Source organism: Lygodium microphyllum, chromosome 1 (assembly GCF_053477565.2).
Source record: "Lygodium microphyllum isolate KBCC chromosome 1, Lygodium_microphyllum_v1.1.10, whole genome shotgun sequence".
Lineage (NCBI taxonomy): Eukaryota > Viridiplantae > Streptophyta > Polypodiopsida > Schizaeales > Lygodiaceae > Lygodium > Lygodium microphyllum.
Genome location: NC_141135.1, coordinates 52,384,663 through 52,412,453, shown reverse-complemented (window position 1 = coordinate 52,412,453; position 27,791 = coordinate 52,384,663). Strand labels below are relative to the sequence as shown.

General features: G+C 43.3%; 1 protein-coding gene and 1 pseudogene across 3 annotated transcripts; one reads left to right on the top strand and one right to left on the bottom strand.

Moving 5' to 3' along the window:
* The first annotated feature begins 1,201 nt into the window (after positions 1-1,201).
* LOC148041109 (putative GDP-L-fucose synthase 2) lies at positions 1,202-27,791 on the top strand. 3 transcript variants are annotated; one of them, XM_087676831.1, is made up of 2 exons: positions 1,202-1,495; positions 26,388-27,789. In XM_087676831.1, exon 2 carries the CDS (start codon positions 26,396-26,398, stop codon positions 27,338-27,340), a length of 945 nt encoding a protein of 314 aa, XP_087532957.1. In that variant the 5' UTR covers positions 1,202-1,495; positions 26,388-26,395; the 3' UTR covers positions 27,341-27,789. The 3 variants fall into 3 exon arrangements, with proteins under 3 accessions (XP_087532957.1, XP_087532974.1, XP_087532965.1); XM_087676848.1 differs by lacking the exon at positions 1,202-1,495 and adding an exon at positions 6,461-6,476 and having other exon boundaries at positions 26,388-27,791; XM_087676839.1 differs by lacking the exon at positions 1,202-1,495 and adding an exon at positions 6,752-6,839 and having other exon boundaries at positions 26,388-27,791.
* Positions 5,389-6,352, bottom strand: LOC148041110 (uncharacterized; annotated as a pseudogene).

Here is a 27,791-nt window from a genome sequence, read left to right as displayed (position 1 = left end):
AAATGTGCCAAAAATTGCGGGCTACTATCTTGGGGCTTCTCCTTCTAGTTTTGATCCTTTGAGGTCACTTGGCATTGACCAAATGTTGTCTTAAAGCTGAGAAAGAAGCTAGGGAAGATGGGGAGATATTTAACTCAAATGATTGAAGACATGGTTGCCATGGAAGCTGGGGTTGAAGCTTTCTTTCTCAGGCTAAAGTGGAATGGTTGAAGCTCCTCGAATGCCCACTCTGATACTAGTTGAAAGGGTGAGTAGGAGTGAAAGGGAAAAGCATAAGCAAAAAGCAAGAGTAAGTTCTACGAAGGTTTGAATTAGAGAGAACAAGATCGATGTATGGGAACAACGTGTGACTTGCCTTCCCTTTATTATTCTATCATAATAAAGAATAACGAATAAAGATGACAGTAATGGAGGTGACTGCTACTTATAATGTATAGGTGTGTGGGTACTGAGCACAAGGTAAATATAGACAGCTAGGTATAGGTAGTCTTTAACCCCCACCACGTGGAGTTGAGTTAGTGGCACTTCTCAACTATTTTAGACAATCTAGTATGATGCCTCAATTCATGAATTAAGGAGTCATCAAGTTGGTCTCAAAGTCTCAAGATCGCACCAAACTCTCCAACTTGAGCCTGCTTATTATGCTAAATTTCTCCTATAAGGTACTTGCTAAGGCTCTAGCTTTAAGAGTTAAACACTTATTTGCTAAGGCTATTCACGAGAAGCATTTTGGCTTCATTCACGGTGGGGCTGATAAATCCATGATGCAATCTTGAATTTGATATTCTCCATAGACTATGCCCTTAGCTTACAACCAAACTTTATCTTAGTAAACGTGGATTGGGATAAAGCCTATGAAAGAGTTAGTTGGTCATTTGTTCTAGCCATCCTCTCAATGACGAAGTTTGGCCCTACCTTCATGCAAACAAATTGTGACTAGCTTGGTGACTCCTTAATGTAGTCCTGAATTTGATATTCTCCATGGACGACACTCTTAGGAGTTAGCTTACAAGTAGACTTTATCATCTTAGTCAACAAGGACTGGGATAATGTCTATGATAGAGCCAGGTGGGCATTTGTTCTGGCCGTCCTCTCAGTGATGAAGTTTGGCCCTACCTTCATCAACCTAATGGCTACCTTCCTAAACATCAACGGAACCTTGTTTTTTAAATTTGGACTTAAAAATTTGCAATTCGTTTGGATGTGACTTGGATTTGTGTGTACGGGAAAGTGAGAGTGCGCCTGCGCACGTACAATGGACGTGTTGTCACACTGGCCGAAGGGAAAGAGGAGATCCACACGACTATGGTGCCGTTTCAGCTTGCATTAGCCTAGCTTCTCGACCGCGAGAGAGAGAGAGAGAGAGAGAGAGAGAGAGAGAGAGGGCAGATCGGTACTGTCGCTTGCTTTGGATCACTGTAGATCCATACCTTCGGCCCTAATCTCATCATTTAATCCATTTTTGGTGTATGCTGTTGACAACTACTGTACACAGGTATCTTCAGAATTCATCACAATTTTAATGTATTATGTACAGATTCAGAGACTTATCATTTCAGAGTAGAAAACACAGGAAGACAGAGACTCTGTTGTAGGCGAACAGTTCTGTGTGTGTATGTATTAGATGTGTACGTGAATCTGTATACAAGAAGGAGCCTCACGATGGCTCTGACGTTTCAGTTGCGCCCTTTTGATTATTCATAATTTAGTGGTGTAACTGTTTTAAATAGAATGATGATAACGTGTAATTTGTTTATTGCCAACACCCCCCCATAAACAATACTGAGTTATTCTGGAAACTCCATTCCCAAAGTCTGAGCACACTTGAAGTGTTGTGATACACTCAAGCTTTTGGTAAATATGTCTGCAGCATTGTCTTTGGATGGCTTGTAGACTAGTGTAATTGTTTTGGCTTCAACATGCTCTCTGACAAAATGATTAGCAATAGCAATGTGTTTTAGCTTGTCTGATTGCCTAGCCTTCCTAGATGATTCTATTGCAGTCATAGAATCTGAATATATAATCATAGGAACATTCACAAGAAAACCAAGTTCGGTTAGAAAGTTCTTGATCCATAGAGCTTCTTTTGTAGCATCAGAGGCTGCCTTATACTCAGATTTGGTACTTGAGAGAGAGATAGTTGGTTGTCGCTTGCTCTTCCAAGATATAGCGCCTCCTGAAAGAAGAAAAACAAATCCACCAATTGAGTGTCGTGACTTTCTATTTGTTGCCCAATCAGCATCTGTATAGCCAATAACTTGAAGACCACTTGTTGTGTTATCTCTTCTAAATGTTATACCAAAAGCACGTGTTGTGTTTATGTATTGTAGTAGCCGCTTCACTAACATGAGATGCTCATGTCGTGGAGCGTGCATATAGCGGGAAAGCATGCCAGATGCAAAGGCAAGATTTGGACGAGTGCATGTGACTAAATAGCGAATGCTTCCCAAGATGCTCCTGTATTCTTTCGAGAGTGGATCATGCACCCAAAGTATCGTGTCTTCATTATGTACAGAATATGTTTGTTGTCGTATAAGTGGCAATGGTGTCCAACAATGCTTATGCACACTTGTGTTAAACTTCTTCACTATGCCTTCTGCAAATTTTGCTTGAGTGAGATGCATAGTGTGAGTTGGTCGATGACTAAGTACTTGCATGCCCAAAATGTAACTAAGTTTCCCCCCATCACTCATGCAAAATGTAGCTGTAAGTTCCCTCTTGATGTGGTTCATGGCTGGAAGTGAGGTTGTGAGCAAAACAATGTCATCCACATAGAGGGCTAGGATAACAAAGTGGGATCCAAGGTGGCGAATATAAACTGACACATCAGTGTGGGGTCGCTTGAAGTAAATGGACTGCATAAAGGAGTGAAAGCGAGCATTCCATTGTCGAGGAGATTGTCTTAGACCATACAGGGACCGTAAAAGACGACAAACATAGTTAGGATAGTCAGGGTGAACGATGTGTGAAGGTTGAACCATGTATATCTCTTCTTCAAGTTTACCATTTAGAAAGGCTGTTTTGACATCCATCTGATGCATTTCTAGATCATACTGTACTCCGATAGCTAAGAGTATATGCAACGAGGCCAGCCGTAATGTAGGAGAGAATGTCTCAAAGTAGTCAATGCCAGGCTCTTGAGAGAAACCACGAGCAACAAGGCGAGCCTTATAGCGCTCAATAGAGCCATCAGGGCGGTACTTTCTTCGAAGAAGCCATTTGCAGGTGATTGGTTTGCGATGCGGAGGAAGAGGGACCAATTCCCAGGTATTATTGTGAAGTAGAGATGCCATTTCAGCTTCCATTGCAGCACGCCAAAGAGGAGAATCAGGAGAAGCAAGAGCAGTAGTAACACTAAGAGTACCCTCAAGAGAAAGGGTGTAAGTAGCAAGATCCGGCGAGGAGGCAGAGGGCCGAGCGGAGGCAAGGTTCAGATTACCAAGGATATCACGAAGGCTTCGTGTCTTGATGGGAGGAGACTCAAGCGATGAGGATGAAGGAGGGCTTAGATGCCGAAGTGGCTCATGAGATGTAGATGTTTGATGAGCAGTTCGAGACGGGAATGCTGAGGAGCCAAAAGTATGTGCAGGTTGAAAAATAGGAGATTCATAGTTAATACGTGTAAAGCGATTTCGAGGAACGCGTGTAGAGGAGGAGGGCACCACCGGTGTAGTAGCAATTGTCACTGGGACAGCTCCATGAGAATTTGCTGCCATAGGTATGGTCTGTTGCCTGACAACAAGCGGAGTAGTAGAAGTGTGCAGAGATGCAGGTGAACGCACATCAAGTCGAGCTGGCGTGACTGGCAACTGTCCACCAATCGTTGGGGCACCAAGAACAGCAGGTGGTGGAGGAGGTTGACCAGCAGGAGGATTAAGTGGTGTGGATGTAGACAGTGTTTCAAAACAGCTCCACGAAGGGCTGGCAATGATTGATGAGTCAGCCCCTGAAGGAGGAGACACTCCAAGAGACGGTTGAAAGGTATCTGCTGAAGTAGTAGGAGTTGTAATCAGCAAATCCTCTTGAAAAAGTAGATCTCGACTAAAGGAGAATTTCTTTGTGTCAAGATGATAAACACGATAGCCCTTTATGCCAAAACGATCACCATAGTCAACAAGAATTCCTCGTTCAGCATGGGAAGAGAGCTTATCCTGTTTCTCAGCAGGAATGAGAGAATAGCAAGGTGTGCCAAAGATTCGGAGATGTGAGAGATCAGGCTTGTCACTAGTCCAGAGCTCATAGGGAGTAACATTGGGAAGAGTACGAGTAGGGAGCCTATTCTGGACGTAACAAGCTGTAGCAGCAGCTTCTTCCCAAAAAGATTCAGAGACACCTGCAGTTTGAAGCATAGCCCGCACCGCATTGAGCAAGGTGCGACCTCCGCGACACCGTTTTGTTGTGGTGAGTAGGGAACAGTGAATTGATGGAAAATGCCCTCATCAGAACAATAGGATTGAAAGGCGTGCGAGACATACTCGCCACCATTATCGGTTCGAAGATTTCGAAGAGACTTGTTAAGTTGACGTTCCACAAAGGATTTGTAGTGTTGAAAACAAGTAAGCATCTCAAATTTCTGTTTTAGGAAGTACAAAATGGTGTACTTCGACCAGTCATCAATGAAAGTAAGAATGTAAATAGACCCTGTATTCGAAGTAGTTGGCAGAGGCCCACATAAATCTGAGTGGACCAAGTCCAAAAGGTCTTTACTCTTACTTTTGGATCTGGGAAACTTGCTTCGTGTCATTTTGCCAAAGATACATGCCTCACACAGCGATATATGGCTTAGTTTTGGGTTAAAACCCGTCACCATCTTATGTGTTTGTAGGGTGCGCATGGCTTGAACATGCGGATGGCCCAAGCGGTAATGCCATCGTAGAGTTTCCTCGGCTTCAGAGCCGGTAGCAGCATACATCTCCATTGGAGGGCGAATAACAGACAACCCAAGAGGATATAAGCGCCCTTTCTTTGGGCAGATGAGGTGTGTAGGAACACCTGAAGTAGAAGGTGTCTTTATGACACAGTAGTTGTGCTGGAATTCCACAGAAGTGCCATGGCTTGTCAGCTCATTGACTGAAAGAAGGTTCTTGGCTAAGCCAGGAATGTAATAGACATTGGTAACCACAGTAGTTGTACCATTTGGTAGCCGCAAATGGAGAGACCCATTTCCCACAGCTTGATAAAGAAAATCATCACCAAGACGAACCTCAAGTGGTGAGGTGACTTGATGGTAATCATGGAGGCATTCTTGGGTTCCTGTCATATGGTGTGTGGCACCAGTATCAAGATACCAAACATTGCTATCACTAGGTTGTGCAGCTATAGCAGCATAGAGATGCATCGAGGAAACTTCCTCGCTCAAATCATCAGCTTGATAAGCCATATTTGCATTTAGGCGCCTATTTTGGGAGCTGCGATGTTGACGCCTTTTAGTGCGACATTGCCGATCTGTATGACCTCAGCGATGACAAAAAGTACAGGTTGGGACAGAGTTGGCCGAGGTTGAGGCTTGCACTGGATTGCGAAAGTGAGAGGGATTGAATTGAGGCTGCATCGAATTGCGTGATGAACGAGAGAAGAAGGATGTGCGAGATTGTGGGCTTGTTTGATTGATTAGATGTGATTGGCGTGAGCTGAATTGCCTTGAGCGGAAACGGGGAAGGGAGTGAGATCCTCCAGCGAGCATGGCAAGAGGGACAGGTGGAGGATTGCCTGGGGATGTTGGAACGCTCCTTCCCTTATTGTGGATTTGATCCTCTTGCCTTATGTTAGCAATCAAGGTAGTTAATGGTAAATTTGGTGTATTAGAATGTTGTGAAACAAACGATTGCCATGTTTCAGGTAAAGCAGCAAGGAGTATATTTACTTGGACCTCATCAGGTAAGAGCAGTCCCGCAATAAGAAGATTGTCGTTGGCAGATTGCCAGGCTTCAAGAAAGACCTCCGCAGTAGGATAGTTAACCATCTGGATGTCATTCAGCTGCTTGTGTAGGAAGACACGTGATACCACATTCGTCTGTTGATACTGTGTCTTAAGTAGCGCCCACATATCATGCGTAGTTTCCAAAGTCTGAACCAGTTGAAGTTGACGGCCGCCGAGGTGCAGAACAATCTCAATTCAGGCCTCGAGATCTTTCTTCTTCCATGTTGCTTTCTCCGCATCAATCGGTGGTTGAGCACCAGCAGCAATAGGTTGTTTTGCAGGGTCAGGTTCGGAGCCATTAGTTACGCCCCAATTACCTGCTTTCTCCAGTATCATCTTGATGCGTAGGCTCCATGGAAGGTAGTTGCTGCCTTGAAGCTTCTCTATCTGGTAAAATTTTGATACAGAACTAGACGTGGATGCTGCGGCCATGGCTCCTTGATAAGTCCGGATCAAATCAAGAGGCTAAGTCTGCAGCAGGAAGCGAGAGGGCTACAAAAGTAGAGAATCAGTAGTTGTCAGCGATTGATACCATGTTGACAACTACTGTACACAGGTATCTTCAGAATTCATCACAATTTTAATGTATTATGTACAGATTCAGAGACTTATCATTTCAGAGTAGAAAACACAGGAAGACAGAGACTCTGTTGTAGGCGAACAGTTCTGTGTGTGTATGTATTAGATGTGTACGTGAATCTGTATACAAGAAGGAGCCTCACGACCCATTGTGAGGGCTCTGACGTTTCAGTTGCGCCCTTTTGATTATTCATAATTTAGTGGTGTAGCTGTTTTAAATATAATAATGATGACGTGTAATTTGTTTATTGCCAACATATGCGACAACCTTACACAACCATCGAGTCCTCCTTCTACAACCAGCACCTAGAACGTTAGACAGCTCACAGAACCTGCACAGGTATGCGATTTCTGGCCTCTTCCTCTCTGTTCTTCGTGCTTTTTGCTTGATCAATGTTTGGGTCAATCCTCAAAACTTGGAGCAAATCAATTCAACAAATGACAATCTTGAAGCTGATTGGGCAAAAGATGCCGCTCATTGAGATGTGGGCTATGTCATAAAATTGAATGCATAACAAGGCAAAATGACAATGTTGGGTTGATTGTGAAATATCAAAACGTTAGTTACTGGAAAGATCCTACATATTGAGACGTTAGCTATGTACCGAATGTATAATAAGCCGTCAGATCGCTTAGTTGGGCATGTGGCTGTCAACCATGGTAGAAGGTGGCTAATTGCACAGCGTATGCCAGGTATGTACGGAATGGACTGAACCTACCAGACCCTTTCGGTGACCTTAGGGCTGCAACCATAGAGGAAGCTGACTAAGGGTGTGCAAGTTTTCTAATGTGTTGGATCGATTGCCTGAAAGCTACTCCGCTCTGGGTGAAAGAGTCTTTTTATCTTTGAGGGGGATTTGCTGCAAATTGTGACTATAGTGCTGCAACAATAGAAGAAGCTGATTAAGGGTGTGCAAGCTTTCTAATGTGTTGGATTGATTGCCTGAAAGCTACTCTGCATTGGGTGAAGAGTCTTTTCATCTTTGAGGGTGATTTGCTGCAAATGGTTCGATCTTTACTTTGTATGTTTATCATCATTAGATATCTTTGTGTACGTACCACATTTGACCCAAGACCTAACATACATAGAATGTACCCAATTATAGTACTTATTGTATTAGCTATCTTGTTTTTCTTTCGAGTGTGTAACTTGCTTTGAAGCTTAGAATCTCCAAGTCCTTGTGAAAGTATGACCCCCCCATAATTTTTCAAAGCATGCAAGCGTATCTTTAGATAAAGCTCCTCATGAAGACATGACATTGCTACTAGTGTTTGTATATTGAAGAATTGCATAATGAGCTTGAATTGTGGGAGCTTGTCCTTACTTTGATTTTGGCATGTGAGTGCCAATATAAAAATATATGAAACTTTTCTCTTTTGTGGAAGTCTTTGACTTGGTTGAGGCTAAATTGTGCATTGAGAGCAAGATTGGAGGACTTCTGAATTAGATTGTTTTGCCTTTCTTTGCTTTTAATTGTTCAGAACTTGACAAAAATTTGGTTGATGTCTTGAATTGGGAAAGACAATGAAGATTTCTTCTTGCATCGGGATCACACCTTAGCATTGTTTCCTTGTGTGTCATTCTTTTAGTTTTCTTGTTTTAAAGTTGCTTAAATTAAGAGCCTAAAGTTCTAGCTAGGTTACATTGGTATCAAAATGTAAACGTTTATTGTTGCACAATGAAACCTAGTGGTTGTTGCTCCATGGAATCCATCATTTAATACATTTTGATCCAATCTATATGCAAAATAATTTCATACCGTTCTAGTTTAGTCCCATCTCCGTTCAAGAACATAGAGACCGTCACATTCACAGAGAAATGTAAAACCATCACTATCACTTTGGGACTTAAAAACTCCATCATGGCCCATCATATGAATTGTATTCAAAGTTTCCTAGCATAGTTGATTTGTTGATTCAATTCTTTTTCAATGTTTGTTCTCTCATTTCTCCATTTGCATTTTTAGAGTTTATTTGTTAGTCATGTTTGTACACTTCGAATTTCCTCCACAAACCTTAGTGTATCCTCTCATTGTATTAACAAAGAATGATGGTTACCAAAGCTATTGTGATGGCTGCATTGTGCAAGAGCTGAGTGTGTTTTGCATTTTACAAGAGCGATAAACGGACTTGTGATATTTGAGTCTAAGCACTTATCTTCAAAGCCCAAACCCTTTAAAATGAGCCTTTCTTTTGGGATAAGGTGGTAAATCACCTAATTAAGCACTAATTACAGCAAGCATAAAATGCACATAAACTGAAAATACAAATGTTACCACTTAATCTTGGTCAACGGATAGCTTGTTGGTCTTAAAATTGGTATCCCTTTTGATATTTTTTAATCTTTTATTGCAAATAAATGGAGTATAGTTAAGATTCATTGATTTCCTTCACTAATCAAAGTGCTACTTATTATCATTAATAATTAGCAAGCTGTCAAACCAATTTGCCCCTTGGTTTGCTTGGGGAATTGGCCTTCACCTTACTCCTTGTGGATGAATACCTTAAAAGTTTGTCATTAGGGTATAGGGATTAAAGTTCAATTTTAAGGTGCTACAAGATATACCTCTTAGCCCTAGCTATCTTGATAGGCCTTTCCCTCATTTTTGTGGGTCATTGTATAAGGTTAAGTTTTCTTTACAGCTCTTCTTTTAAGTCACTTTTAAGCAGGTGTATTGGTTCTTGAGGTCAAGGTGCAAGGTCAAGTCCTGGATTTCCTTATAGTTTAGGTATTCTCTAACTTCTTCTATGGAACCTTGTTATAAATGAAGTTACAAAGCTGCCCAATGGATTCTCATGCTAAGAGGAGAAGATTGATCGTTGTCCTAACTCCGTACACATTGTCAACTCATGTTCTATGGCTGAAAATTGCAATTTCTATAGTAGCAAAGAAGAGAAGGATGACTGTCTTCAAACTTGGTTTGCTCAAAAATATAAGAGAGAGAGAGACTTTTCAAATAAGTAACAACTACTTAATCCTATCTCGTTTTTGATTATGGGCTAAGTAATGACTTAGCCACTAATCATAAGTGAGGTACTCACTGGATTACTTAAACTTAGGACACGCTTTATAACATAAATGTGTTGCTTATTGGTGAAACTTTCAAATAATCAGCAAACCTAAGGTGCAAACTTTCAATGAATGAAAGTTTCATATTGCACCTTGTTTCTTTTGCTCTGTCCTTGTACCACATAGCATGTACACTTGTCCATTGTATACCTTGGTGTCAAATCCTTCAATGTTGGTGCAATGGTTACCATGCCAAGACCTAGTGGTATCGGAATTAGAGTTCATTTTTAATTAAATAATTAAGCCCATTTCTCATTTTGATGATATATGTCCCTCTTGAAACATTGCAAGCAACCTCGATTTCATACAGTTAAGATCCAATATGGCAAACAAAATAACCAATACATGTTTTCTAGCAATCATGTGCTCAACCATTATTGCATATATTATAAACGTACAATTGTTCATATATGTTTTGAATTAACCAAGCACGATGTTGTTACTCCATGTACTACCAATATGGAAGATGATAGTTACTATGCTAGTAAATAACCAATCATAATTGTACATTATTGGCCCAGCATGCATAGAGTAATTGTGTGATTAATTTATTGGAAAATAAATGAGATGAAAGAATTAATCAATGCACAACAATACTCAATCACGAATGAGTGAATTTATGAGTGAGAGAGTACATCACTCAAGGCGAACATAATGACTAATGCCATACTTATGTGCAAATGAGACACGGAGTGTCTTTAAATAATAAAATAAAACCATAAGGGCTTAACCATCATAGGAGACCCTAAATGAAACCCTAATCCTAGTGACTAGGGGCAAGAATTGCTTTTATTAATAGTTTAAATGCCTAGGAAGCCCGGATCATGGATCAAAGGGCATCTACTCATAGCCAATGAGATGGCCTACAAATTTCCCTTTATGAAATGGACGGATTGATCTAGGAAAAATAACAAAATCCTAGAAAAAATGATATATGAGGTCATGGTTGCACATGTTCATCTTGATGGGTATAGCAATCTATGACAATACAATGAATGATGGATCATGTTTCAAAAGGTATCATGAGTAGAAATAGTTGAATGGCTCGAAACTCTGATGGAGAAATAACCTTCATAAAAAAGATATGTCAAAATGTCTTGCGAATAACCAGCCCAATCACACTCCATGAATCCATTTATAAGTGAAAAAATAGCCTTGAAGAAAAGGCTTAAATTCTTAGTGTCCTTGAGGAAAGTGAAGACACTTTTTATTGGTTACCAATGATTCACAAGAGGGTTGTTACTTATGATGGTTGATTGGGCAACTGAATCCTTTTTTGGTGATGGAAATATGCCCCCTTGAATGGTGACAAATTGGGGAGCCAAAGGTGGGCGAAGAACACCAAAATGATGCTGTAATTGATCCCAATAATAAGAAATCATCAATATATGGAATAAAAGTCAGCAAATTTGAAATATGTTGCACTAAAGGAACACATCATAAAAAGATCACTCGTTGAAGGAGCATGATTAAGAGAAATTTTAGCATGCTATTGATCACAAGTATCAAGTCAATAAAGTCCTGATTTGAGAGTGCGGCTCAATACAATAGAAGAAGGCACCCGATCATCATAAACCACACATCGGGGGCCATGAAAATGGACGCGAGACCTTGAAGTTGCAATGGTTGAAATGGAAATAAGATTCTTCTTGATGCCGGACACATAGAGAATATCATGCAATGTGAAAGGAGTGTCCAAGACGGAGACGACCTGCACATGGTCGATGCCTTTAATTGCATAAGAGGCATTGTTAGTGCACATAACTATACCCTATGGAGCCAAAACATGCTTTATAGCTGATTAGTATCTTTAAATAGCCCCAAAATATGCTTAATTAATGAAAAACACAAAAGTAATACATGGTTCGAGAGAGTTTTAGTGGTTCCTCAAAATCCTAATTTTTTGGGACACCCTTCAATATATATAAATAGATAGGCTACCCACAATTCAGCCTCACTCCTCTTGTGCATATTTCAGCCATCGGCATTCACCCACATGGTGGTCTATTCTTTGCGATTATTGCCACTCCTTCCACAGCTCCTCTAATGCTTGGTGCCTTCTTTCTCAGCTGTCGCCCATTGTCTGGGACCCTTCCTCGAGTTGCATTCAACATCATTGTCATTGCCAACCCCTCTTGCTGCTTGGGTTTGGACTCTACAGTTCGTAGCGATAGGTGGCAGCCCTTCTCCATTCATTTGGCAATGTTCTACAGTCTACGTTTGGTCGTCTCTTTACCCGGTGGCAGCTAGTGTGCTTCTCCATCCTCCTAGCGGCTCCACCATTGCTGTGTTTGCAACTTTTTGTTGTTGCCTTCCTCCTTAGGTAGCATCCAGACAGTCGCCTTAGTCTCTTGACTCTCTGGTGATTTGCGTTGGTGTTTTCCTTGTCCTCTACACTTCAATTGATGGTCATAGCACTTGGAATTTATCTTCGATAGACATCACTCTCGGACACTCCATTGCTCTGCCCCTGGGGCACTTTGTACACTCTTACATTCATTTACATCATTCATTCACTTCAGAGTTTCTTCTCTCTGTATTTGTTTCTATGTTTAAGTTTTGCGTTTTGCATTTTGCATTTAGGGTTTGAGTTTTTCTTGTCTTTGTCTAAGTCATTGTGATTCAGACTTGGTTGTACATGCTGTGTTTCCTTAGTGCAAACCCTGGCATATCTTCACATGCCTTCCCTTAGTTACATAAGAGAGAGGAAAATAATACTTGGCAAGAGATGATGTACTTAGATGCACCACTGCCGAAATGCCAAGTAGAAGCCACATTAGTAATAGAAAAACAAGTATTATGAATAGAAGGATTATACTGACATTGAATGAAAAAATTGTAATTCTTAAACTGAGAATAGTTGTGGACTTCTGTGTAAGTGCAAAACCGGACTTATCCTCCTTTTTTGATGCAATGCGTTATGATGTTCAGTGATGTCATGCCCTATCTTTTGGCAATAATTACACCTCTTAGCTTTGGTATTTGTATCCTTGGAAGGATTGGAAGAGGATGGTGGACTAGCATGAAAGGTTGTTTTCCATGGAAAAGGGGTAGATGTAGAAGGATGATCAACGTGAAAGTTTGTTAATTTTTAACCAACAACCTTTTCTTAAACCTTTGGTTTGGGTTTTCCATGGTGATGGGTGGAAAAGGCCTATTTAGTTGCCATGGTAGCATTGTGGTTGAGTTGGCTTTGTTTTTCCCGCAACAAAAGAGACACAAGTTGATTGAAACTATAGGTAACTTGAAACTAGTCTTCCTTCTTAGATAGGGTGGTAAATAACTTGATTTAATACTAATTATAGCACATATAAAATTCACATAAATTGAAAATACACACTTTATCACTTTAATCTTGGACATTAAATGCCCTATCCAGAATTGACGCCCCTTGTGGTATTCCTTTATCTTATATTGCAAGTGGAAGGAGTACAACAGAGATCCTCTGATCTCCTCCTCTAATCCAAGTGTCTCTTGTTGTCAAAGCTGACTAGTAAGCATCCAAACCAATTTTTCCCTTGGTTTGCTTGGGGATTGACGTTTACTGTCACAGGACTGTGACAACTATTACCTTTTTGCTGATTTCTTTATTACTACTTTATTTGGTTTTTCCTTTTTGGAAGGATCCCTCTTGAAATCTAAACGCCTGAGTTGCATGGCCAGTATGTGAAATGGACAGGAATGTCCAGTGAGTCAAGACTGGACAGTTAAGGTCCAGTACAAGTCTGGAAGAGACTGATGGCACTATAGATTGACAAGCCTGGAAGAGACTTGTGAAAGTGTATATGGACAAGTGTGTTGAAGAACTAGCCTGGAAGAGACTAGTTCAAAGTGAAGATGGACAAATCTGCAAGAGATTAGTCCATGTGGGGTCATCAGTGGAAATTCACTTTCAGTTGAGCTACATTGTAAATTTGGATGTAGCCATAGTCTGCAAATATGGTCAGAAGACTAGTGGGGATGCAATGGAAGCAGCTCCTAAAATTTAGGGAGTTACTATTTTTGGACCCCAGAATCTGTTCGCGTCATTATCTTCGTTTTTGCACAAGGATTAATTCTCTGGTTTGTGACGAGGTCAAATTTTGCATCGATCATAGAGAATTTTAGACCGAAAGGTTTGAACAGGAAAATTGTTACATGTATGCCATGTGTCACAATTTGGGCATAAATTCCCAAAAGAGAGAGAGAGAGCAGCACAAAAATGAGTTTCAATGCATAAGGGGCAGATTGGAGCATGGAACTCATGGGGCTGAGGGCAGATTGCTGCAAATACATCAGCTATGGTGGGTACTTCTTCATCTTTGACTCATGTACAGAGGTTGAGCTTGCTCCTCCTAGGTCACTCTCTCCTTATCTGAGCAGATGGATTATGTACGGTGTTGTGGGCTGATCAGATGGATCATGTACAGTGTTGTGGGTTTATGCATAATTGCCGAGGCAAGAGCCTCTTGAACAGGGACAGGGTTTGCTAATTGCATTCCCAAGCAGATACTTGTGTGGGAAACGCTGTTTTCCTGAGATTTCTCGCGTGAAATCTCGTAGGATTCAAAGGGCAAGTGGCCCATAAGGTGCGGGAGCCCGTTGGCTACGCAGACAAGTGATTGGCAGGTAAAACAAGGCCCAAAACAGGAAATTACAGCCTGCTGTATATTTTTGCAGGTTTGGGTTTTTGGACATTTTTTGGTGTCTATTTGCTCCAGAAGCTTCAAGGAAGCTCGAGGGACATTGTACTTGTATTTTGGAGCAGTTTAAAGACAAAAACCAGAAAATGCAGCGTGCTATATTTCTTACCAGGCACTTCATTGAGTGTGTTTAGGTGTATGGAGACACCAATTGAGTAGGGATAATGACCAGGTCAAGTTGTACTGCCGTTATCCTTTGGCTTGCAATCAGGTGCCCTGGGCCCACCAAATCAAGGGATTGAGTGGTATCTTGGAAAATAGAACCATGAAAGCTGCCTTCCTTCTTGGATAAGGTGGTAATTCTTGATCAAGTACTTAACTATAGTAAATAGTTACAAAAAAAATTAAAAATGCATAATTTATCTTAAAAATTCTTGGACAATTGACACCTTGTTGGCCCCAAAATTGGTGCCCCTTTTGGTATTTCTTTACTTTATTGACTAATGGAGTGGGTAGAGTTGAGATTCTACAATCTCCTTGGCTGACCCAAAAAGCCCCTGGCTGTTGATGCAATCAACAAACAAAATGGGTCAATTGCTCCTTGAATTTCACCAAGGACTTATTCTAATTGGATCCCAACTGTCCAAATGTTGCCCCAAATTCACAATGGATGGGGTTGACATCTAAATTGCTTAATAATTCCACAAATTTCAGGTGTTGAATTCAATGTACGATGCTTTCTATTGATGGCACATGTCTCGAAGTGGCGGCAAAACCCTAATTTTTGAGGTAGCCATTGTAGGTTGTTTCTTGCTTAGCCATGAAATGCATCAAGGGCCCAACGAGAAAGAATATCCACTAGTAGACTGTCTAGTGTTTGCATTGCCAATCCAATATGAATCATTGTAAGCTTTAAGTGCAAGTCTCACCTCGTGGGAAATAATAATGCATATGACTGAGTATCTCACAAGTATTTGAAGATCTGCTTAACAGCTTGCCAATGTATGGTCCATGGCCTATGCATATATCTTCTCACCTCCTGAGATAGTGCATACTAAATGTCAAGACGTGTTGCAAAGGTAAATGAGGTAGCCAACATCCTAGCTGTAAATTGCAACATCATACATCCTTTACCATTATGCATAGACAACTTTAAGCTTGACTTTATAGGGGTACAGATAGGTTTGCAATCTTGCATATCAAACCTATGTAACAACTTATCCACATATTGTGAGTGTGACATGATGATACCATGCTGATTTTGGGTGAATTGAATCTCCAACTAGTAGTTAAACAGCCCATGTCTAGTATAGCAAATGCATGTTTTAATTCAGCCTTAAAATCTGCAAATTTTCCCTTTATAGGTCCAATGAGCGGCATGTCATCTGCATAAAGAATAATAATCGGCAAGTCCTCCCTTTCATTCTTAATGTATAGAGTGGCAGTAGTTGGACTATTTTTGAGCTTTGTTGGCTCAATATGCATCAATTTTCGAGTACCATGCATGAGGAGCCTGTTTAAGACCATAAAGAGCTTTATGTAGCTTGCATACCATGTGCTCTTTCCTTTTAATCACAAATTGTGGAGGTTGTGGTACATAAACATCCTCAGGCAAATCCCCATTCAAGAATGTTATCTTTATGTCCAACTGATATACTTTCCAACCATAATTTGCAGCCATTGCAATTACATATTTCATTGTACTCATATAGAATGTAGGAGCAAAAGTTTCCTCATAATCTATGTCCATCTTCTGTGCATAGCCTTTTTGATACCAATTGTGCCTTGTACCTATTAATTGTACTATCAGCTTTACATTTGAGTTTAGAAACCCACTTAGTGCCAATGACCTTCTTGCTAGGTGGTAAATCCACAAGATTCCATGTAGAGTTAGTGGCAATGGAGTCTAACTCCTCTTGTATGGCCTACATCCAATGTACATCTTGCTGAGCTTTGTCCAAGGAAATAGGCTCATCATCCAACGTTGAGCTCATAAACACATGCTCATCACAATTATCTACTTCTGTTATATCAGCCAAATATGCCTCACTTGCATCATGTGTTGAATGTTTGGCAGCCCTTTTAGTGTGCTGAGGTAAAGGCGCATCCATTTTACTCTCTCGGAGAGTTTGTAATAGCCATCTTGGGACTATGTTTACTGCATTGACAGCAGCCCTTTCATGGTGAACTGTTGCTCCATTACATATGGCAAACCCTCATTAATACCTTGTTGTTTGGAAGCATATGGAGCAGCAACAGCTTGCTGTAATAAGTCTGTCTTGCCATTTACAGCAGGCACAGACTCAAAAGAAAGTGGCAAAAGGCCTTCAAAGGGATCACCAATGTCATGGGTGGCTAGCATTTGAAACTCGTCATGTGAAAATGCTCCATTTTCAGCAAATATGACATCCCTATTGACAAAAACCTTCTTCATGCATGGGTCATATATACGATAGTCTTTGCTTTCCGAACTGTAGCCAATAAAGATGCATTTTATAGCCTTATTATCAAGCTTTCCACGAAGCTCTTTCGGAACAAGCTTCAAATAATGTGATTGTCTTTGAAGCCTTTGTGGGTGCGCGATTCAATACAGGTCTTGCACACTGAAGCCCTTCTAACTAAAATTTATGAGGCAGCCCCTTGCTTTTTAACATACAACTTGTCATTTCCATGAGAGTGCGATTCTTTCTTTCAGCAACTCCATTTTGCTGAGGAGTCATTAACAGTGGCTTGATGGGTAATGCCACGATCCAATAAACATGTCTCAAATGCACAAGAAATGCACTCCCCTCCTCCATTTGTGCGAAGTGTCTGCACTTTTGAACTAGTTTCAGTCTCAAGCTTTGCCACAAGATGTTTAAAATGCATGAATACATCAGATTTGGCCTTCATTCCATACACCCATGTATACCATGAGTAGTCATCAATAAATGTAATAAAGTAAAGATGATTTCCAAGTGCATGTGTCCTCATGGGATCACAAACATTAGAGAGAATAAGCTACATTTTTCGGATAGCACGTATTGCACTATCCTTTTGAAGGCAAACTTGTGCATCTTGCCTAAAATACATCCCTATTGCACTATCCTTTTTGAAGGCAAACTTGTGCATCTTGCCTAAAATACATCCCTTGCATGCATGAGGAGGTGGGGTCTCCACCATTGGAGGCAATGCATCTATCATATGACACCTTTGAAGAGCCATCGAACTCCCAAAGCCCACATATCCATAACGGGCATGCCAAAGCTTTGCATTTTGTATAGTGGGCATAAGACTAGTGATTGCCAGAGCATCATGAGACTATATGTCATAATCATCTAACAAGAATAAGCCTTGCTTGTACGGGGATTGAATAGCCTAAGTGCATAGTTCATCTCTCTGTCTTTGAGAATACATTTGTTATCCTCAAAGATGACTTGAAAGCCATCCTTATTGAAGGAAGTAGTAGACAACAACGTCTTTGAAATGCCATGCATAAACAAGACATCGAGAAGCATGAAGTCAGAACCATTTGTAGCAGGAATAGTGATTGTTCCAATGCCATATACATCGTAATTGCTGCCGTTCACACGTGACAGGATTCCTGGCAGGGGCTGAATGCAAAGAAGTAAATAGGCACTTCTTGGAAGTGGTATGCTTTGATGCACCATTGTCAAAATACCATATTTGCTACGTTTCAGTAGCATTAAATGCCAAATCAGCCATAGAAGAATCATAATTACATGTGAGAAATGCATAATCCTCCTTTATCAAATTAGTTGACGTATTACCATCTGCTGATTTGTTGGTTGATGCCTCTTGGACAGCCAAACCAGAGTCTTTCTTTTTCTCCTTGGCCAATCTCTTTAGGTATTCATTAATACAGTGATCGAGCTTCTTGCAATTATGGCATTTTCCCTTCTTATTGGACTTATTTGAGTCTTGGAGAGTCTTGTTTGATGGCTGTCCAGCATCACCCTTTTGCTGATTTTTTGCATTTTGCCTAGCTTTACCTTTGCCTTGAAACTTGGAAAGCATGGCTACATCACCTGAATGCAATGCAACATTCTTTCGAGTTTGTTCCTCTGGCAACAAGAGGCTTTGCAACTCCACAAATATAAGAGGTTGTTGCTCCCCCCAATGACAACATCAAAGAGGGGTGGAAACCAAGTATGACTTTTGAAGAGAGTTCAGTTTGCTCATGCAAATTCTGTATATAAGTAAGGTGGTTCATCATGCTATCACCCTTATCCATGTTTACATTTTCCAACTCTCTGTGAAGATAGATCTTGGCGTCATTGCAGGCTGCAAACATACCCTCAAGTATGTCCCATGCTGATTTTGAGGTCTCGCAAGACTGAATGTTCGGAATGATGGCCCTTTTTACTGACAATGCTATCAAAGAAAGTGCCTAAGCATTCTTTCAATCCTTTTTCCTTTGATTCTCCATGGGATGGGGAGGAGGGACAGAAGCAACAACCACTTGTCCATGAGCATGAGGTTGAGGTGTTTGAGGTGCAAGGCCTCGTGGTCGTTGCAAGTCACTAGTAACTATTGAGCTAAGAATTGCTATGTTGATTAGCCACTTAAGGAGCCCTAAAACAAGCTTGATTTAATAAAAATCCTAAAAGGGAAGTGGTTCGAGAGAGTTTATTGAAACCCTAATTTGGGAGGATCCATCCTCATCTATAAACAGATAGGCTATCCCCATTTAGTCTTAATGCCTTTCTGTGTAGGTTTCTCACCCTTGAGTGTAGATTTCAGCCATCAGTCCACATACATACGTGGCTATCTAGCCCCAACGATTGCTGCCATTCCATGTGCTTGAATGCATTTCTTAGCTCAACACCCCCTCTCAGGTCCAAAATAGGGTGAGAAAGAAAGGCCAACCCATTTTGCCCAAGGCGTCCCACCACAAAGTAGCTAGGGCATTAGACAAAGGGTGCACAGTGGCTGCCTAGTGGCCTACTTGGACTCCCTTAGTAAGATAACCATCACCTCTATAGTATGGTAGGCCATTGGTCAGTCGTCGTGCATCCTTTGTGTGATGCCTTGGTTGCTTTGGGGTGGGATGCCTTGGGCAAAATGGATTAGTCTTCCTTTCTCACCCTGTTTTGGGCTTGAGAGGGGGTGTTGAGCTAAGAAATGCATTCTATGCTGATTGGCCACTTAAACGGCCCCAAAACAAGCTTAAATTAATGAAAACCCTAAAATAGAGAGCGGTCCGAGAGAGTTTAGTGAAACCCTAATTTGGGAGGGTCCATCCTCATCTATACATAGACAGGCTGCCCCCATTCAGTTTCAATCCCTTTCTGTGTAGGTTTCTCACCCTTGAGTGTAGATTTCAGCCATTAGTCCACACACACACGTGGCTGTCCAGCCCCAGTGATTGCTACCACTCCATTTGTTGTTGCTGCAGTGCTTGGTGTCTTCTTCTATAGTTGCCACTCACTAAGTGACACCCTTTCAGGCTGCGTTTGGCATCCATCAGCCATTGCCAGCATCTCCAACACGTTATGCAGCTTGGCTTTAGTTCCAGACCATTGGTTCTAGACCAGCCAGGCAACAATTTCTACATCAGTTGATAGCTTTCTCCATTAGGTGACAGCTCCTCCACATTAGGGGACAGGTGTCACAGTCCTCTTCCACACCCTCTTGTGCTTGCATTTGGTGCTTCAGGCCCTCCTGACACTTGCGTGTGTTGCATTCTCTTCATCCTACACTCAGATTGGTGGTCATAGACTTGGGATCCCTCTCCGGTGGATGTCAGTCTCCAATACATTGCTTTGCCCTTGGGCACACTGTACACTCTTACATTCATTTACAGCATTCGTTCACTTCAGAGTTGTGTTCTTTCTATCCGTTCTATTTGTGTTTGAGTTTTGCGTTTAGGATTTGAGTTTTACTTTCTATGTCTGTGTTTGTCTTGTTGTGCTTTTGTTGTGGTCGTACACTCTGTGTTTCCCTCAATGCAAACCCTAGCGGTGCCTCCATAACCCACCGTGACATAGTCCCTTGCTGAGCCCCAGTGATCTTGTAAATGCTTTTTACCTATGAATATGATGTGATGCCCTCAAGATGGGCCCTTGGGTGAATCTTGTGCCGTGTTATGTTCCGTGTCGCGTTCCGTGACGTGTTGGGGTGCCTCGTGACGTGTTGAGGGGTCGATATGGCAAAGTTGGGGGATGGGTCTAGTGTTGCTCCGGGGCCTAGACGGGGTCCCGAGGGGGTCCTGTGCAGGTCTCTGGGGGCTGGACCTTCACACTTGGTATCAGAGCCGCCTTCGCAGGTGGCGTGTACAAACCCCCGTGTTGGGGAGCCTGGGTTGAGGCGTGTTGAGAAAGCTCTGAAGAGTGCCTTGCCAAAGTCAAGAATTGATGCTGTGGAGTATATTTATTAAAAAAAAAAAAAGAAGCCTTCTAGATGAATTTTATGATTTGGAGTATGATATGCTGGGTTTGGGGGAAAAGCTGAGGTATGGACGTGGAAGCAGGCCAAGTGCCCTGTCCCAAATTCGAATCGAGCCGGAAAAGAAGATGAGGTTGATCGAAGGGAGGCAGGATGAGGTGAAAGTGGGTTGAAAAGAAAAATTGCTTTGGATTTTGATGCGTCTATCGCTACGGGTGGAATGCCGGGGGTGAAGAAAGAAGTGAAGGTTGTGAAGGGGAGTAGGAGTGATGGAGTGGAAGAGAAAGGGGTGGAGAAGAAGAAAAATGATGCTGAGATGAAAAAGACCAATCGGTTTGATGCGCCACTGCGGCGGCTTGTGCCCTCAAAGTGTAAAGAGTCGAGTTCGAGCTCTAAAACTAAAGATAGAGATGATGATGGGAGTGAGGATGAGGATAAGGAGAGCGAAGAGAGGATGCGGGCAATGAAGGCCCAGTTTGTGGATTTAATGAAAATTATGCAAAAAGGGTTGAAGCAGCGTGGCGTGGCGTTGGATGCCAAAACTAAGGAGATGGTAGAGAAGAGTATGGATAGTGGGAAGGAGAAGGGTGCAGTGCGGGTTATGGCAAAGAAGCCGACCCCTTGTTTGAAAAAGACGTGTGCTGATGAGAAGGGTGGAGTGAAGAAACAGAATGCTGAGTTGATGATGAGAAGCGACGTGGTGGAGGAGAGAAAGTTGAAGAAGAAAGTTGTGTTGGAGTATGTTGACAGGAAGAAATGTGTTGTGAATGGGGTGGTGATTAAGGAGATGGACGAAGCCAAAGAGGCTAAGTCTAAACCATGTGCGTCGAGTGTGCTGCGGGGCGATATGCCCCCATGTTTTGGAAAAGATAGAAGGGAAGGTGAGAGGAGAGAAGAAGGAAGGCTCGTCTGGCCCAGCGAGCATAAATGAACTGGGACCACATGTTCTTTCTCGTGACCCTGTTAAGCTGAAAAAGATTGATGATTTGAAGCCTAGAGTTGGCGTTGAGTTGAAGCGTGGTGAAGGAAAGGTGGGGATGGAGAGAATGAAGGAGAAGGAGGTGTTGCATACTGAAAGGGTGTTGAAGCGTGTTGAATTGAGGAAAGATGAAATCTTAGAGAGTAGAGATGCGAAAATGAGTGGTGTTGGAGGGGAAGATGTAAAGGAAGGCTCGTCCAGCCCAGCGAGCATAAATGAACTGGTGCCTTGTATTTTACCATGTACAAATATTGAGGTGAGGAGTGAAGTTGAGGCGAAGTGTTTTAAGTTGAGAGGAGGTGAAGGAAAGAAGTTTTGTGTTGAAGACAAGGTGAAGTATGATGTTTTGAGGTGTGTTGGAGTGGAGGAGGAGAAGGAAGACTCGTCCGGCCCAGCGAGTATAAATGAACTGGAGCCTAGTATTCTACTGTTTTTGAGTTGTGTTGGAGAGGAGGCGAAGGAAGACTCGTCCGGCCCAGCGAGTATAAACGAACTGGAGCCTTGTATTTTGCCATGCGTTGATAATGAGGTAAAGTGTAGCATTGAGTTAGTTAAGCAGGTATGTATAGAAGGTGTGATGAGGAATGTAGGAGTAGAGGAGACGAAGGAAGGCTCTTCCGGCCCAGCGAGCATAAACGAACTGGCGCCTTGTATAAAACTAGGTATGAAGGATGAGGTAAAGGGTGAGTTTGAGTTAGGTGAGGAGGTGAAGGAAGGCTCGTCCGGCCCAGCGAGCATAAATGAACTGGGACCATGTTTTGTGTTATGTAAGCATGCGGAAGTGTGTGTAGGAGTAGGGAAGGTTAAGGAGGACTCGTCCGACCTAGTGAGTATAAACGAACTGGTGTCTTGTGTTTTTTTTGATGCAGATACAAAGATGAAGAGTTGTGCTGAAGTGAAGAGGAATGGGTGTGAGGTGAAGGAAGACTTGTCTAGCCCAGCGAGTATAAATGAACTGGTGCCCTGTGTTTTTTCTGATGCAGATGAGAAGCGGAAGATCGTGGTTGGGGAGGACTCCTTGCGCCGGGAGAATAAACGAACGGGCAACCCTTGTGAAGAACTCGTTAGCCGCGAGTATAAAAGAATGGCCGGTTGTGTGGAGGAGTGTGAGGAGGAGCTCGTTAGCCGTGAGGGTAAAAGAACGGCCTTGTGTGTTGAGGAAGGCTCCTTGCACCGGGAGGGTAAACGAATGGTTGCATGTTGGGTGAAGAAAGAGAGGAAGAGGAGAGTTGTAGTGGAAGGGAGTGGTATGGAGAAGAGGAAGAGGAGAAAGGTTTGGAAACCAGTGAACTATTCATCTGTCTGCGGGGCAAAGGAGGAGACACATCCGTCGAATCCGATGCCCCTTGAATCTGAATCGGTTAGTAGGCGACAACGGGTTAGCTTTCGCAAGAAAGTGAGGTCCTACTGCTACGAAGCCGAGGAGGAGTTAACTTGTGCTTCAATGGCTAACTTAGAGGGTGCAAAACCCTCATGCAGCAAGCGAGGAGCAAAGGCCGATTCCGAGGGTGACAGACCCTCACGCGGTATCAAGATTGGGAGTGCTGGGGAACTCCAAGTGCGGTCCAACCATGGCAAGTGGATCTTCAGGAAGCAAACCCAAGTGGGTGAGTTAGGGAACGACATCGGACCCGCGCTCAACATGAAGGTGAGTTTCAGGAAGGTGCAGGAGTCAAGGAAACCCACGTGTGCAATCAAGCCCATTCAGGTCTCTGGGCCAAAGGGATGCGACCGTCTTGGCGAACTCAAAGTTGCCGAAAGACTACTAGATGGAACCAAGGGGGAAGCAAGGAGGCTTCACACTCCAATGAGTTCCATGCAAATCCGGCTCATCAAGGAGCAAGTGATGAAGGAGAGAGCGAGGTGTGAAGGCTTAGCTCTCATTTGGCCGCAAGACGGATCCGGGCATACACAGGCCCTTTTTTGAAGCAAAGCGAGGCGTGGTGGCCCCTTACCGAGAGTTGCTTGAGCGAATGGGAACCTCCTTGTCTTTTCAGGCCGTGAAGGGCCAGTTTGACGTGATTACGGCGGGGGACATGACCCTCGCGATCCAAGCCAAAAAGTTCAATGCTATGAAATGGACCCGAACGGCTTACAAGTTCCTTGTAGAGATTGATCTGGCCACCAAGGGCCTGAAATTTCAAGTGTGTGGCATGTACGGATAGATCTAGAGCCTGCCTTCTTTACTTGCGCATGATACAGTCAGATCTGGGCAACAGAGGCCCGAAGGTGATCGCGGCGAGGGAAATGGCCCTTACTCTCCAGGTGCGGCGGTTTGATGCAACCCATCAAGTCGTCACGAGCTGGCTAGGTGCTCCAACTCTCCAGTCCAACCAGGGTCGGTGCTCTCATCCTATCCTTTTACCGGGGCGTGCTTCAACGAGGGTGGGGGCATTTGATGCGGGAGACATGGTTCTCGCGCGGCGGGCTAAGCGGCATGCACCTTCCAGGTGTGTCGTGCGGTTTGCTCCTGTCACACGTGCTCCTCGTGCAGCTCAGTCCAACAAAAGACTCCCCCAGATCTACTTCGAGCTTACAGAAATTAGTTTCAAGATGTGTGCTGCAACGTGGGGAAGGATTCCAAACAACCAGTGTGCTCCCCTCGTGGTTCAGTCCAACAGAAAACTTCCTCGAATCTGCTTCAAGCTTCCCCAAGTCTATCTCAAGATGTGTGCTGCAACGCGGGGAAGGATTCTAGACGCGAGTGAAATGGACCTCGCGAGAAGGGCCAAACGGCATGCTGCATCCTAGCAAGTCGGGTGGTTTTCTTCAAGAAGAGCTTCAAGTCAGATTCGTGCCTCCAAGGGCACTAAGAGGAAAGCTAGAAAGCAAGGGTGCGCATCATTGTAGATTCGGACGACAGAGGTCCAGCTCTTTTCAAGGGGGAGGTGCGTTCAAGGCAAAACACACCTCTTACACTCTCTTCATCGGCGGCAGATTGCAAGATGTGGCCAAAGAGGGCCTTCTTCTGCGAGGTGTCATTGCCTAGACCCTTGCATTCTGGGCTTGGCATTCAGAGTGAAAGCTGCTTAGTGAACCCTTAGTCCACAGGCAGTTCTGCGCACTCAAGCTGCTTGACCCAAGTTGGAGCATGGGTGCACAACGTGTCTTCGACTGGGTTACCCTCCATTCTGTGCTTGTAAATTTTGGTTAGTAGATGGATGGGTTGATGTGCCCAATAAAGTCTCTTTCACAATTCTGCCCAAGTCCCATTCTACTCCATAGTTGTAAATAGAGTCAGTGGGTGGAATGCAACAAGTATGAAAAGTCCATGTTTCACAGTTGTAAATAGAGTCAGTGAGCATGGCACCTAGCGGGTAGACACTGGCCGCCTTGATAGTGAGGCGTGTTAAGACCCCCGACGATAAATATGAGTCTGAGTCAAATCGCCGTTTTCAAAGGCCAGTAAGTTGTGCCTCCCTCACTCGATGTGGTCATCGAGTTTTTTCAAGGGGAGGTGTGTATGAGGGAGTACCTCTTGAGCTCCCTCACCCACGGTGTTGGCGTCGTGTCGCAGTGCGTTGATAGCTCCACCCACCCACCATGACACAGTCCCTTGCTGAGCCCTGGTGATCTTGTAAATGCTTTTTACCTATGAATATGACGTGATGCCCTCAAGATGGGCCCTTGGGTGAATCTTGTGCCGTGTTATGTTCCGTGTCGCGTTCCATGACGTGTTGGGGTGCCCCGTGACGTGTTGAGGGGTCGATATGGCAAAGTTGGGGGATGGGTCTAGTGCTGCTCCGGGGCCTAGACGGGTCCCGAGGGGTTCCCGCGCGGGTCTCTGGGGGCCGGACCTTCAGAGTGGGAGCACTGCTTAGTGTTGGAGGTAGCTGGCAGAGGTGCAGCAAAACGGCATTGAGCAAGTGGCAGCCAAACAGGCACTGGCGATGTGGTACACTGCAAGCGGCATCAAGTGGTGGCCAAGCATGGCTAGGCTAGTAGCGGCTCTGCTGATAGGCAGGTGACGTGCAAAGTGGCGGGTGAGTAGGCTGATGGCCATTTCAGGTATAGGTGGTGCCAGTTGGGCATAGTCGGTGGCAGACAAGCGGCAGACACCACTTGTCTAGATGGCATTGTGGGTGGGGCTGGAGGCGTCAGAAAGGTGCTGGACAGGAGTAATGTAGGTAGCGCACAGGGTGGTGACGACCAGTGATCACAGGCGGCACTGATGATAGAATGGTGGGCAGTGGTAGGGGCTGGGCAGGCGGGGCTCACGGTGCCTGACTGATAGGTGACTCAGCTGTGGTGGTGGTGACTCTGTTTGGAGCACACTAACAAGTGGCCCAGCTAGATGGGTTGAAGGATCAACTGGTGGCACTTCCTTCTCCTCTTCCTCAGGCTGAACGTTGGTTGGCTGCAGTAGGACCTTGACAGAGTGGAACTGGCTGATGGTGGCTGCTCGGAATCCGCGCGCAGAAGATGCTTTGATACCGATTGTGAGAAAACAGGATCAGCAATGGAGGAGAGAGAAGGGAGACTGTGACAGTGAGTGAGCAGCTGCCAAAGAGTAGAGTGTACTTGCTGAACTGAAAGATAGAGTGAGGCTAACTTACTCTAGTTCCTAGTGTCACTAATTTAATGTTCAAAGACACTAGGTACACACACTATATTGACACTTCAAGGAGTGTATATACCACATAAAATAGACTGAGCACTGCCCAGAATTACCAAATTCTAACATATATAACCTTTGTTTTTATTTGAGTTGTGCCATTGCTTGTCTGAATGTAAATAGCAAGACAGTTAGTGGAGAGTTTGGACAGTTATATTTTTATGTACTTTTGTATGTTCATGTGCATGAATTATTACCTGGTATCCAACTGACAGGAGCAAAGATGGTTATGATTATGAACAAGGAGGGCAAAATATTTGTGGCTGGACATTCTGGCCTAGTAGGCTCAGCAATTGTGAGAAAGCTGAAGAAAGAAGGGTTCACAAACCTTGTTTTGAAAACACACAAGGAGCTGGACCTCACAAGGCAATTAGCTGTGGAGAACTTTTTCAGTGAGTTTAGGCCTGAGTATGTAATTGTGGCTGCAGCTAAGGTTGGGGGAATATATGCAAACAATACGTATCCTGCAGACTTCATTGGCATAAATTTGCAGATACAAACCAATGTAATTGATGCTGCTTATAAAAGTGGAGTAAAGAAACTTCTGTTTCTTGGTTCTTCCTGCATCTATCCAAAGTTTGCTCCGCAGCCCATCACAGAGGATTCACTTCTCACAGGTCCCTTGGAACCGACAAATGAATGGTATGCTGTTGCCAAAATTGCAGGAATTAAGATGTGTCAGGCTTACAGGATTCAATACAATTGGGATGCAATTTCGGGCATGCCAACAAATCTGTATGGCCCGCATGATAATTTTCACCCTCAGAATTCACATGTTCTTCCTGCGTTAATTCGGCGTTTCCATGAGGCAAAAGTTTCTGGATCAGAAGAGGTGGTAGTATGGGGCACAGGTTCACCTTTGCGTGAGTTCCTTCACGTTGATGATCTGGCAGATGCTGTTTTGTTCCTTATGCAGAAGTATAGTGACATTCCTCATGTGAATATGGGAAGTGGAAAAGAAGTAACAATCAAAGAGTTGGCTGAATTGGTTAAGGAGGTGGTTGGCTTTAAAGGTAATCTTGTATGGGATTCCAGCAAACCGGACGGTACTCCACGAAAACTCATGGACAATGAAAACTTAGCAAGCTTGGGCTGGGAAGCAAAGATCTCTCTTAAGGATGGTCTTATTGACACCTACAAGTGGTATTTGGAAAATTACATCAAATGAAGAGAAGCTAGAAGAAATTGTATTTTTCTCAAATGTTGAGCATTCATTCTCAGGAATGTGTAATGGCTAATCAATTTGAAACTGAGGACCATTTTGATCCCATTTCAGCAAAACCTGTGATCTTTGCATCTGATAACACCTTGCTTGGGCACATTCCAAGGATTTACATTTTTTCAAATCGTTTCTAGCTGCAACAAGCAGGGCTCAACATCAGTAGCACATTTCTCAATTTCTTACAAGTTTTCACATGTATGCAGTTATATAGGCTTTTGAAAAGTGTAAAACAGATCATATTTCAAGAGAGACAGAAGAGGTTGGAAGAACAGGTTAATAATGATGTACTAGGCGCTTCTAGATTCTCCTGGCACTTTGTGCAGGTGTTCTTTTGGCGCCTCTCACCGGGGTTCGAAGGACTAGTATCAATAATAGTCAAGGGACATCGCATCCTAGT